Source organism: Salvia miltiorrhiza, chromosome 4, assembly GCF_028751815.1.
Source record: "Salvia miltiorrhiza cultivar Shanhuang (shh) chromosome 4, IMPLAD_Smil_shh, whole genome shotgun sequence".
Lineage (NCBI taxonomy): Eukaryota > Viridiplantae > Streptophyta > Magnoliopsida > Lamiales > Lamiaceae > Salvia > Salvia miltiorrhiza.
This window is the reverse complement of record NC_080390.1, coordinates 38,029,545-38,043,871: the sequence shown is the minus strand read 5'-3', so window position 1 is coordinate 38,043,871 and position 14,327 is coordinate 38,029,545. Positions and strand designations below refer to the sequence as shown.

Below are 14,327 nucleotides of genomic sequence, written 5' to 3'. Positions count from 1 at the left end.
GAACGTGTCTTGTATGGATCATAAAAAAAATAATGATAATGGAACATTGAAATATAGATTTTCAGTATAGGAAAAACCTTGAGATATGAGGGATGTATATTGTGAATTTGTTGTTTCTGCAGAATAAGTAATCACCAACACATTAGTAGTGGATGAGGTGAAACAGTTTGTGAAAGGAGGAACATTAAATCCTTACCCCCTTCTTGATCGAAAGCAGCGTGACTTGAGGAGAGAAAGGAAGTGATGATTGATCTATACTTTGAGGGTTATTTAGAGGAGTAGTTGGGTGGGAGTAGCTGAAAGTGGGAGGAAAGGTGGAGGAAGTAGGTGGGTGTGGAAGAGTAGGTGAAGGAAAGTAAAATAAAATAAAAAGTCTTCCGGGTTGTATTATGAAAACTGTAATAATTCTTCAGTGTTTGCTTAAATAAATAGCTCGTGTAGATACTAAATGCTCAATTTAAATAAATATGAAATGCATAAGAATTTAAATGACTGACATTTACAAAAAAAAGATTTTGCAAATCGTTTGTTGGAATTAAAATAAATTCATTTTCTTTATATCCGGCGTGAATCATCTTACTTCTAAATTTCGAAAATAAATTCTAAATTTAACTCAGGGAAACGGGGTATTACATTCCTCCCTCCTTAAAAAAATTCCGTCCTCGGAATTGCATATCTGGTATTCTATCTTGTTATACTAGTCATTCGTTTATTCATCTCTTTTGTGGCCCTTTCCATCCTGTGATGGTTCCACTACATGACGAGAACAATATTATTGCCTCGTAAAACTTGAATCTTGCGATCAAGTATTTGGACTGATTTCTCTTCACAACTTAGGTCCTGGCTAGGACTACTTTATCTTGCTTAATCACATGCTTTCTTAATTGCGAGATGCTATACGTATTGTATACATCCACAATGCTTGGTGGCAGAGCCAACTTATAGGCTACAAAGGCCTAACTTATCTAGGATCTCAAAAGGTCCTATATAACGGGGTCGTAACTTGCCCTTCTTTCCGAAACGTATAACTCCCTTTGAGGGAGAGACTTTGAGGAAAACTCGATCCCCAACATTAAATTCTAATTCCGATCGGCGTTTATCGGCGTAAGACTTTTGTCTATCTTGAGTTTCTTTGTTTCTTTGCTTGATGTGGTCGACTTTCTCAATCATCTATTGGACCAGTTTAGGACCTAACAACATTCTTTCACCCACTTCATCTTAGTAAAGTGGCGAACTACCTTAATTGTTTCCTTTGTCATAAGTCACCTTCTCAGATTTGACTAGGAAATTCTAACATCAAACTTTTCTCATTATCTTGGTAACTTTCACTTAAAGATTAATGGTACTCCTTCTGTCATGTAAACTCATTTTCTCATTTCCAAATGATTATTTAATGGGGGTTTCTAAGTTTTCATTGTGGTGGCGTTCCAACTTTATTCTTGCTGTAGCTTCTGGCACTTTAGCCAAAGTATTCACTCTCTTAACTGGAGCCTACTAGCCTTGGGGTTGGGTTATACCTTAAGTTTAGTTCTAGTGCTTTCCTTCCATTTCTTTTTTTTTTTACCTCCATCTTGAGGTGATGTACATATCTTGTTTGTGCGTGAACTTTTTCCTTCTCCAATTGTTGTAGTGACTCGGTGGTGAGAATCTCGTTCATTGCTTGTTCCTTCATAATATCTCCTTAGTTTACTAGGGAAATTGAAAATCTCATGCCGCGATTCATTTACGAACTTCTTTACGCATTTCTCATTATTCATTTATAAATGACTTAAATAAGCATTTTAAACTCCATTAAAAAGGAATTGATTTAAAACATTTTAATCCTTTTAAAATCCATACTTATAAAGCCTTAACTCATGCTCTATCTCATATTCTATCTCTTTACTCATCTCTATATAAACTCTCCACTCATCTCAAATCCTTAAGTTCAAGGATAAGTTTCAAGAAAATCATGGTACTAAGTCTCGATTTATCTCTCATATAAGGCTCGTCTAATCTCATTCAACACATAGACAACACAATCACATAAGGCACATAAGAAAACACAATCAAACATTATCAAAACATGCTCTGTTTTTACACTGACTCAACTTCAAAATCCAACCTGTTCTTACTCCGACGCCTCTTAGACTCGAGACTCATATCAAAAGAAAGGTCTTCGAGTCCATTTTCATAAAAAAAAAAAAAGTAGAGTCAAAAACTCCAACTATTGTAGGAGACATGACTGTTTTACTACAGTCTACCATATTCGGCAGTTTTGAGCAATCGAAAACTTGGATTTTTGAAAGAAAAAAAAAATAGTAAATATTGTCAAACTGGGCTCAAATTTTGTGGATATCTAGCTATCACAATAAGGTTAATACCATAAAATTTTGGAAAGCTAGATCACACAGGAAGCTACTAAAATGAATGACTCTTTCCCCTGCTCTCTGAAACTCTCGATAGTAATGTACAGTTTCGGTTTTGTATTTTATAAAAATAGTAAACGAAGTCCAAATCATTTGAAATTTTACCGATGTTCTCAATACTCATGTAGAGACTTGGTATAAAATTTTCAAAGCTTTTTAACATTGAAAAACCGTCGATCACAGTAGGTCAGTAAGCCTACGAAATTCACCGAAATCTCATCTCAAACTCTTAAAATACTCAACCCAACATTCCTTAAAGGAAACTCATCAAAGCTCATTTTAAACACATATAATACTCACAAACATTCAAGCACATTATAATGCTCATCATACTCAAATCTTGACTCTCTTCTTACATCATAACCTCAAATCTCTAGTAAAACGTTTCAATAAACGCATCATTAAAATTCTCTTCTCATTTTCATGCTCAAAATTACTCAAATACTCAAACACGATCTCATTCATCATATAAATCATTATACACATATAGATTCCCTTTTATCATGTACTAAACTCTAATGAAACTTCATGTATCATCATAAAACTCTTAATTAAACATGACAAACTTTCACATAATGGTCATAAAGCAATTAGACCTCATTTTATCAATCATTGACTTCTCAAAATGTGAAAACTCAAAAACTCATATAAACTAAACAAAGTAAAAAAAATTTCTTAGCCAACAAAAGACTTACTCAAACATAATTATACACTAATATCATGCTCAAATACATATATCTTAAGCCAAAATCACTTAAATAACACTTAGGCAAAAAGTCATAATTTTTATTAAACTAAACTCTTTTGAAAATATCACTAATCATGTATAACCTATTGATCAAGTCATAGATCTAACATCATAGGTTACCAATTAGCACAAATCAACATCATAAAACAAGATCATATATAGATACACATGTATGTCATTTTCTTCCTCAAACTAACACTTTTCATTTTTCACTTCTCAACCTCAAGCTTCAATCTCATCCATCATTAATCATCTAGATCATCTCATAAACTCAAATCCATCATCAATACATCAATTGATCCATAGGATCTCAACATCCCAATTTTAGGTAAACTAACCTAATAGAAAAATCTATATCACATGGCTAATCATCAAGATATTCATATATATTAACTCAATAATCATCAATCATCATATAACTCAAGCCAATTCAAGAAAACAAATAACAAAATTTCGTAGGGTTTCAAGCTCCTAATTTTCGAAAATTTCATAGAAATAAGTTGGGTGATTTTCTTGCTCAATCATGATCATATACTCACATATAACATCATACAATCTAGATCTATAAAAATAAGAATCACTTACCCAAGATTAAACAAAAATCAAAGTTTTCCTTTCTCACTCTTCAAACCAAACCCCACGGTCCTCTTGAAATCTTCAAGAATTGAAAGGTGTTTATGTTGATTGGGTGGAGGATTTGATCTTGATGTGAACTTGGAAGCTTTGTTGATTCATCTATGGTGATCTTTTGGAGCAAAATCGGAAGAGAGGGAGAGGAATTGAGAGTGGCCGAATGGTGAAGAAAATGAGGGAAATGAAGTGAATTTGTCTTGCTTAGGAAGGATAATTGGAGACCAAACACTATTCACCATTTAATACTTGTCCCCCCCTATACACTAATCCCTTCCCTTCATCTTCATACCACACGTCCACTTCAAGTAAGGCTAAGGAAATTAATCACATGCTTATTAGATTAAAATAATCATGTGTGTTTAAGGTTGTGTAGTCTAGAATAAATCATGTATTAAGCTACATTAACAAAATCATAAAAGACTAATTACTAATTAATGCAATGCTATAACACAAAACTATTGTGACCAATATTTAAAATAAATATGGCACTAATATTAGTGCACTCACTCAATTATAATATTCCTCATCATAGGAAAAATAATTTGAAAATATTTTGTTTGGAAAAATTTTCATAAACCGACATTCTTTGATTTCTCGGTAAAAATAAATTGCACTTGCTTTGAAAACTTAATTAAAATTTCAAGTGCTAATATCCTCAAATAAAAAATCATAATAACTTGCTCACAATGACATACGTAACAAAACTCACATAATCAATCAGTCACGTAATTTCACATAATATCACGTCAAAGCAGTCGGCAAACACAGACAAACTAGACGTCTCTCCGACCGATTTTTTTTTTTTTTTACTCTTTCTTTCTCGACTCTATTTCCAACTCATTATTCCTATTTTCTTAATAGGACAATCAATCTCTCTGACATCTCAGTACTCTCAATAGTGTTAAGACATTATCTTACAACATAAGGAAAAGTACGGGGTGTTACATGTACTATCAAATTTAGATAAAATTCATGACTTCATGCATAATTTAAAATTCATGTGGCTCATATAAATACACTTAACTCACCAATTAAAACTTATGCACCACATTTATAAAAATTTCCTTTAACTAAGCACATTAAAACACATATATAATGATTAAATCACATTAGATAAATCAAACCAGTTTTTATTATAAATGGATGCCGAATCCTAATTATTAATAATTAAGCCCTTAATCAGGGATTAAAAGTCGGGGTATGACATACTATCCACTTTAAAAGAAATTTCGTCACGAAATTTGTACCACAGAAAATAATTCTGGGTACTTCTCATTCATGCTAGAATCGAGTTCCCACATCGCCTTTTCTTGATCATAGTGCTTCCAAAGAACTATTACTAAGGGTATCGACTTATTCCTTAGTACTTTAACTTTCCGATCTAGAATAGATTCGGGTCTCTCCTCATATCAATTGGATTCCTAATTCCAATTTATATACACGAGATTTACTTGAGAATAAGTTCCCTCGTCCTTTTGCGGCGGTTCATTTTGCTCCTACCTCATTCCTAGGGCTCATCTACGGGGTATTTTTTTTTAAAGACTAAAATAGTCATCAACCCATTTCTTGTTATCTATCACATGAATAACACTTTCCTATGAATTTGTCTTAAAACTATCATAGACCAATTAACTTAAGTCCTCGTACTCGAACACTATATTACGGTCTTAGCTTGGACTCTGAATTTCTATCATAATGAGTGGTCGATATCATTTATAGGACAAAGACTAATCTCAACTAATCACAATTATACGAAGCCATAGTTTGGGTAGTATACTACGTCGGTAGACTAACACTTCTTAGTCTTATCAAACAAGGGGATCTATTATGACAACTCACGAGTTGCAAGGCTCAAACTCAACACAACATCAAAACAAGGTGTTGTAGAAATTGTTCAAGAGAATCAAAAGAATGACCAGAGGGTATGAAATGATTAACTACTAGGTCGAACAAAATGACCTCGAGTAAGAACCCATCTGGCTTTTCAACCGAAAGTTGAAACACATGGGTTTTCAACCCAAAAGACGTCTACTGAGATTTGGATCATGTGGACTGGCCAGGTCCAACATCATCACCTCCCAGTCACACGGGAAACATCGTCCCGAACTTGGAGAGCCATGAACATACTATACATAACAAAGCATAAGTCCATCATGACAACTAAACTTATCTTAAGGTTCCTTATCCTATTGATCTCAAACCCCAAACCTCTCTTAAGACATATACACACAGACATACGTACACAGGCAAAACACACTATTCTTAAAATCTATCGTGTAGCAAAAGTCGATTCGATGTTCCGTCGCACTTGAACATTCGAACGTAGAGACTATGGTTCAACCTTTGATGCAACGTTTACCTTGAATTCGTCTCGTATTTTCATTCTGTGCTTTTTCTTTACCTCGTACATATCTTTTCATTCCTCTTTGTAGTTCAAAAGAACCATCATTTTCTTAAGGGAGCTGAGACGTTCTAAGTTCTCTTTCATTCTTCTAAATCATTACCTTAAGAATCTAGATTGTAGAGATATCCTACTAATCTAGTAGTCTATGTTCTTTTGAAATTGTGATCATGCATCTTATAGCAATCTATGTTCTCTGGGAAAACATATGTCACTTTTCTATCATTCATCTGATCATAACATCATAGACTGCGAAAATATGCCATGAAAGGCAAAACATTCAACATTTCATCATAACATGCTCTTCACATAAACATATTCATGAAGCATTTTAGAACATTAACATCTTTAAAACGTTGAAACTGCAGTTACCTTCTTTCCTTGATTGAGCACGATGCAATGGAGTGTTGAGCGGTGCCATATGAACCCATGTAAGTCTAAAGAATCAAACTAGACTCGACTCTTTAGAATAAGGTTTCTAGGGCCAGAGCGAACGAACCGCTCTGATACCACTCTGTCACAGCCCACTTCCCAATGACGGGTTAACAGGGGTTATGACTTGGGGTGAACAATAAAAAAATGGAAATGGACAATTACTTAACATTAAAGTATATGAAAATATCACTTATAGATAAAAAGCTAGGATCATATATGATCATTTGGATACTTATAAAACATACACATAAAAGAGAACTGATTAAGGTGGGTTACCCAATAACACGTGTAACAACTTCATACCATAGAGTTATCCTAATCAAAGTGTTTTGCAGCGGAAAAACGTGTGAGATATACATATGAAGATGTATACTCAAGGTTATATTTCTTGAAATGTCAAAGGAACACCCGCTCAACATCATTCCATTCCATCAATTGCTCAACCTGCACATTTAGAAATACATGCAGGGCTGAGTATAAAAATACTCAGTGGGCATAGCCGAAAATACAACATGCATACATATATAAATTGAACTGCCATAACAGTAACACACAGGGGTTTTCTTAAATGACCTGCGCTTACTAAAATATTTCTTTCATTTTCATAAAGTCGATCGGCCGATCATTTTCCTTCATATGATCCATATCTGTTCCTTTCTGTCACGCGCCGGGAAGGAGGCCTCCTTACCACGGACGCCAAGACCGGTCGCAAGCGACTCGCGGTCTCCATAAGTGTACACGTTAACCCTAGCTAGCGACCTTTGTCTAGCATAGGATCCCAATTGGATTTCCTTTAAAGTTGGCGAACCAACACAGATAGGATACATATAAAAACATAAACATTTTTGGCAGTCAATCATTTCATAAACATTTCATTTCATTTCATAAACATTTCATTTTTATTTCATAAGAGTCATTTATCATTTGGGCATAATAATAAACTGAAATTAACAGTTAAAATCATCTCATGCATATATTCGTATAAGAGGCCTACGACACGCAGGGGATCTCTATATACGTATAGTAAAAGTAATGCCCACCTGTATAGGCAAAGCCGTCGTTTAACCTTATCTCTGAATCGGAATAGTAGTGCTAATCCTTCTGATGCTCGAAGCCTACAAGAAATCTATTCTCAATAGGTCTCCTTGTATCTAATCTTAAGTCATGGTGTAGTGCTTAACATTCTATGATTCACTTAGCCGGGTTTTCAAAATTTAATAAATAAATACTTGAAAATATTTCTCTTGAGTTAAGAACACCAACAATATTCTTACTCAATTTTCTTAAATAATTGGATTTATAAATAAAACCAATTAAATCATAAATACTTTTATTGCATGATGCAAATGCATACTTAGCATATGGTAAGTAATTACTTAAAATATGCACATAATAATGATATAATATTATTATACAAATCATCTCATGCTTAATCGTATATGCACATAATAATAATAATAATATTATTATGCAAATTATTCTTTAAATAAAATTTATTCAAACCTTGCTATAAGTCCAATTAATAAATAATGGGCAGCCCATTTAAAATAATTAAATCAAGGACCTCCCCCTTTTTCTTAAAAATTTTCGCAGCCCACTATAAAATGGGCAGCCCAAGTTAATTAAACAATAATAGGGCCATCTATTAAATAATTGAATTAAGGCCCAACATTTTCCTTAAAAAAAATCGGCCCAAGTGGTATTTAAATAAGGCCCAACTGAAAATTAAACAAAGAAAAATCGGCCCACAACCAAGCCCAACACTCGGCCCAAATTCTCAAGCCCTACATCTCAACCCTCAAAGCCCAACCCCCTTCCCTTCTTTTCCCCCTCAGCCGCTACACACACGCACACACTCATACAATTTGCAGATCTCACTCCCTCTCTCTCTCTCGGACTTCACGGCCGCGTGCCACCATCCCGGCGACGAGCGCCGCTCTGTCATCCTCACCATCACCCTCGATTCTCCCTCTCTTTCGGACCTCCGGTGATTTCAGCAGCGATCAGCCGCTGCCCCACCTTCTATTTGTGCAGAATCCGACGGCCGCCGCAGCTGAAGCTAGCCACCGTCGATCCGCCCCTCTCCCTTGAATCTCCGGCCACCGCCCGTAGATCAGGCGACGCCACTTCTGACTCTCTCGACTCCGGCAGTAGCAGCTTTCGTAGCCACCACCACCGCCGTCGTCCTCCGCCGAACAGCCCCGCTGTCCAGCCGCTCACCACCATCTCAGCCCCGACCATCTCTCTCAAACCTTTTTCCCTCGCTCGTTCTTCTCTGTTAACGGAAACAGGACAGCAGACGCCCCGCCGTGGTGCGCCGCCGCCTTTGTCGCCGGAAAATAAACCCTAATTTCACTTCCTCTTTCTTTAATCTCTCATTTTCAAATAAAAACTGATATCTCTCCCCTTTTTTTTTTTTTTTTTTTCGACAGGTTGGAGTCAACGGCGGGTCTGCCGCCGCCACGCCATCACCGGCGAGCTTCCCGGGCCGCCGACTTCTGCCCTCGACACTCACACACATACACATGGGCTTAGCACAAAAATTTAACCACAATTAAAAGTAGGATTAGGGCAGATTTGTATTACTAAACTGTAAATTGTTTAATGACAATTTCTTATTAAAGCTTCTAGATCTGTAAATTATTATTCTTCCTTCAGTTATCTGTACAGTAATTTCAATTCAAGAACAACTCATAACGTATTCATAGTTATGTGAATTCTCGTGTGTGTTGGTGGTGCTCTGAACGTGTCTTGTATGGATCATAAAAAAAATAATGATAATGGAACATTGAAATATAGATTTTCAGTATAGGAAAAACCTTGAGATATGAGGGATGTATATTGTGAATTTGTTGTTTCTGCAGAATAAGTAATCACCAACACATTAGTAGTGGATGAGGTGAAACAGTTTGTGAAAGGAGGAACATTAAATCCTTACCCCCTTCTTGATCGAAAGCAGCGTGACTTGAGGAGAGAAAGGAAGTGATGATTGATCTATACTTTGAGGGTTATTTAGAGGAGTAGTTGGGTGGGAGTAGCTGAAAGTGGGAGGAAAGGTGGAGGAAGTAGGTGGGTGTGGAAGAGTAGGTGAAGGAAAGTAAAATAAAATAAAAAGTCTTCCGGGTTGTATTATGAAAACTGTAATAATTCTTCAGTGTTTGCTTAAATAAATAGCTCGTGTAGATACTAAATGCTCAATTTAAATAAATATGAAATGCATAAGAATTTAAATGACTGACATTTACAAAAAAAAGATTTTGCAAATCGTTTGTTGGAATTAAAATAAATTCATTTTCTTTATATCCGGCGTGAATCATCTTACTTCTAAATTTCGAAAATAAATTCTAAATTTAACTCAGGGAAACGGGGTATTACAGCTGTGCACTGATCGGTTCCTCCTCGGGCGGGATCTCCTCCAAGTTGATTCCTCCCATATCGAGATGATAATCGGAGGAGAGATCGGGGCATCAATTTGGATCGTAGAAAGGGTTGTGTGGATCCATGTTGGAGAAAATTCTTGAAGAGAAATGGAGGAGAAGAAAATTGGAGAAGAAGATGGTGTGAAGAAAAATGGAGAAGTTGGGGTTTTTTAAAGAGGAGAAGAAGAAAAAAAAAATGGAAACGGTCGGTCAAAGTGCGCAAATCGAGGCATTGCAGTCAAAATTCGAATTTAAATTCGAATTTATCATTTTTTCTTTTTTTTTAGATCATTTATGCGCCAATAATCCATTTATAAATGATTGAGAAAATTGAATTTTGGATACATGTATCTAAGAAGACAAGGGAAATGGAACACAAAAATATATAAAGAATTAATGAATTTGCGCACTTAATGGTGTTATGCATGAGGTTCTCCCCCCCTTCGAGCATACTCGAAGACTCGAGTATTGCTCGAGTACCTCCCCCCCGCAACGCACCTACTCGAAGGCAACGCCTTCCTCGAGGAGTCACTCGAGGAAGGCGTTGCGGGTGCTCTTATTGATTTTGACTTATAACCAATTGATGTATGCATGTAGTGAATATGATTACACTTATGACCGAGTAAAGTTTATGTTTAATGATTCAAGTCCAAATTAGGTCATCGTTGTCTTTTAATCAACTCACTTTTTTGTTTTAGTTTAATTTTCTTTATTATTTTGCCCACAAAAATAGTGATGGCAAGTAGCAGAAATCAACATTTGTTTAGGTTTTCTTTGGCGTGAGTTTTGCCTTTCGAAAGAATTACAATGCAAAGAATAGTGAAAACTTTATGATACATATATCAAAGATTGTACAAATAATCTGTTATCTGAGGGTATAATAAGTATTAAGTGCAATCGAATTAATACAATAGAAGTAAGATATGATAGTCCAACCAAGGAATTACTCTCATATTTCTTTTATTTTCTAAAATGATTCTATTTCCAAGTTCACATTCCCACCTAATGTCTCTTTACATACCAGCTAAGAGATGGAGGAATTGCCATAAATCTCCAATATTAACCCTACCCCCTCTCTCATTTTTTTTTTTAAATTTTTTTTTCCCTTCTTCTTTTCTTTTAGAACCCTACGTACTCCCTTTCTATTTATCCCCTATATGTCTCTACATATCGAGACAATACAACTGAAAATGTATTTATCCCTTTCAAATTATCTATTAATAGGTTACGAATTTCCTTCAATCCCCACTTCGGTGATCAGTATCTATTGAAAAAAAAATAAAAGTAGAATTTAAAACCCAACATGACATATGTAACTTTATAGCCGAATATGACTTTGGTGATGTAGCTGCAATTTGTTATAAAAGAAAAGATTTATCATTAGAATAGAAGGTGATGGACATAAGCATTTATGAGGAGCACATAGTGCTTAATTATATTATTGGAATCTATGCTTTCAATTCACGATATCTTGTTGTTTCCATAATTATGTGGCTATCATCAAGTATTTTTAGAGCTCAAGACTCCACTATTTTGGTATGTTTTTGCATATAGTAATTTTGATCCTCGTATCATTGCATCCTGTCTTTTGCATATTCATGATGATTAATGATGAAAATTTACTTTTCATTTTTTTAATATTCTTATGAACGATGAAATCTTCTATATATACAATGTAAAGATGTAAGTGTAAAGTTAAATATATTCTCAAGATCGCATTTGTCAAAAAGATGTATTATGTAAATTTAAATACATATTCAAGATCACGTTTGTCAGGGTCATCGAATTCCAATTCCTGGTGTGATGTGATCCGAACTCAAAGAAGAAAAAAAATCTTGGTGTTATTTGTAGCGTATTTATTCGATATATCTAAGATCAAATGAAACAATAATTATATGATTAATTAGTGTATTATATGAACATCAAAGATTTTTTATTTTTCTATGAGTAGAGATTACGTAATACCGTACGTCAATTAAATTAAGATATTACCATACAAAAATTAATTAAGTGCGATCAATATATAGTTTCCCTGACAACTTTGTCGAACAGCTTTGTTAGTTTTGTGACATTTATTGTACTATGTGTTTTGTACCTAACTAGATTAGAGTTGTCAAAATCAAGCTTGACACATATTTATAAAGGGTTATTAGCGTATAAATACAATAATTAATTTGGATCAATTTTAATTTTTAACACAAACTTTAAATAGCGTTAAAAAATACATCAACTTAACATGATCACTTCTATTTTAAACCAAATTGAAGCTTACTTAGCATGCCAGAACGAGATGTGGACAAATCAAATTATAGTAATTTTCACACTACTTCGAATTATCATATTATATTAAATTGTAAAGCATTTATTTTGGTTCGTCTCAAATTGTATCTATGAAAGTAAATAGAATTCGTGTTAAAATTACTATAATTAATAAGTTAGTGTATTTTTTTGACACTTTTAAAATTTATGTTAAAAATCAAAATTGATCCAAAATTAATGTATTTATGCGCCAATAATCCATTTATAAATGATTGAGAAAATTGAATTTTCGATGCATGTATCTAAGAAGACAAGGGAAATGGAACACAAAAATATATAAAGAATCATCATATTACTCAATTTAATACGTTACAGTAGGGGTGAGCATATTTCTTCAAAATTGGAAAATCGAAAATTTAAATTTGGTTAATTTGATTAATTCGGCTAATTCAGTTAATTTTATTAAAATTAAATTAAATTTTAGTATTTCGGTATTCGATTGATCAATATGAATACTTTTTATTGAATTATCGATAATCAAATTATATATATTTCCTTTGATCTACGAAATTATGCATCACTTACAGTGACACGAGTTTTGTGTTAAGTGAGTGTGATATATATGAGTGGAGAAATGGATCAAATTTTATTGTAATGTTATACTCCATCCGTCTCATTACTTGGGGAACAGAGATTAAGGAGTGCTTATTATTAAATAAAGTTAGTTGAAGGAGATTGTTTAAACATTATTTTTAAAATACACTAATTTCTTAACCATTTTAACTCAAAATTCACCTAAAACCCTAAATTTATACAGAATTTTGAATCATTATGAATTTGGTTTAAAGAAAAAAATTCAAGAGAACAGCCACAAAAGATCGCGAGTAGGGATGGCAATCGGGTACGACGGGTACGAATAGTGACTATCCATACCCATACCACGAACTAAATGGATAGTGGTTTTTAACCACGAAACTATCCATGGATATCAAATGGTATCCAGACCCGCTACCTGCGGATACCCGCTACCCGTCGGGTATCCACGAACCCGCTATTCAGCGGGTATCCGTCACCCGCTATTCGCCGGATACTCACGAAACAAAATTTAAATATAAATTTACATTAAATTTAATAGGAAAAAAAAATCAACACAAATAACATGGTTCAAATCCATATGTTGAAATCCACAAAGAACAATGTTTAAATTCAAATTCATCAACTAAAATATAAAAACCAACAAAAATCTATAATTGCTCAACAAAATTCAAATTTAACTTAGACTATTAGAATTTGGGTCTTAGTTCAGTTTCTGTTTGGGCCTATTTTAAGATATAATATGCTAGCCCATAATCTCAAAATATATATTCAAAGCCCATATTTTATGGAATTTTTTGTGGATATTTGACGGGTAATTCACAGATAATTGACGGGTAATTGACGGGTATTTTTCGTGGGTAAACGAGTTTCGTGGGTATGGATAGTAAGTATCCAAACCCATACCCACGAACTAAATGGATAGTGAATTGTAACCACGAAACTATCCGTGGATATGAAATGATATCCAAACCCACCCTAATAGGTTTGGATTTTCACGGATATCCGTTACCCGCGGGTAGATTGCCATGCATAACACCATTAAGTAAACTCAAATAAATCGCAGAGAAGTCATGGAATTTCAACCATCACCTCAAAAATTAAAAAGATCTAACCAATTTTGAGATTACAGGCAAAAGAATCTACATCATTGCATCTCGTTATTTCACTCTGATACCCGTGATTAGGGGTGTAAATGAGCCGAGTCGAGTCGAGTATTGACATACTCGAGCTCGAGCTCGGTCTATATGTATCAAGCTCGAGCTCGAGCTCGACTCGCTCGAGTTTGAGATTTTTGAGCTCGAGCTCGACTCGATTGCATATTCGATGAGCTCGAGCTCGACTCGATCCGGCTCGATTATTGAATCTTAATCGAACTCGAGCTCGTTTAGGCTCGGTGAGCTCGAGCTCGTTTAAGCTCGTCTCATACA

At 34.5% G+C, this 14,327-nt stretch overlaps 1 protein-coding gene across 1 annotated transcript; it reads left to right on the top strand.

Moving 5' to 3' along the window:
- Positions 1-85: 85 nt before the first annotated feature.
- On the top strand, positions 86-9,336 carry LOC131023396 (uncharacterized). The gene is made up of 3 exons (XM_057952937.1): positions 86-94; positions 8,361-8,937; positions 9,058-9,336. The coding sequence occupies exons 1-3, from the start codon at positions 86-88 to the stop codon at positions 9,171-9,173; spliced, it is 702 nt and encodes a 233-aa protein (XP_057808920.1). The 3' UTR covers positions 9,174-9,336.
- Positions 9,337-14,327: the final 4,991 nt, after the last annotated feature.

What these genes read in the sequence shown, in the direction of transcription:
- LOC131023396 (XM_057952937.1), top strand. An exon ending in ACAGCAGACGCCCCGCCGTG is followed by an intron (nt 8,938 to 9,057) that starts GTGCGCCGCCGC and finishes TTTTTTCGACAG; the next exon opens with GTTGGAGTCAACGGCGGGTC.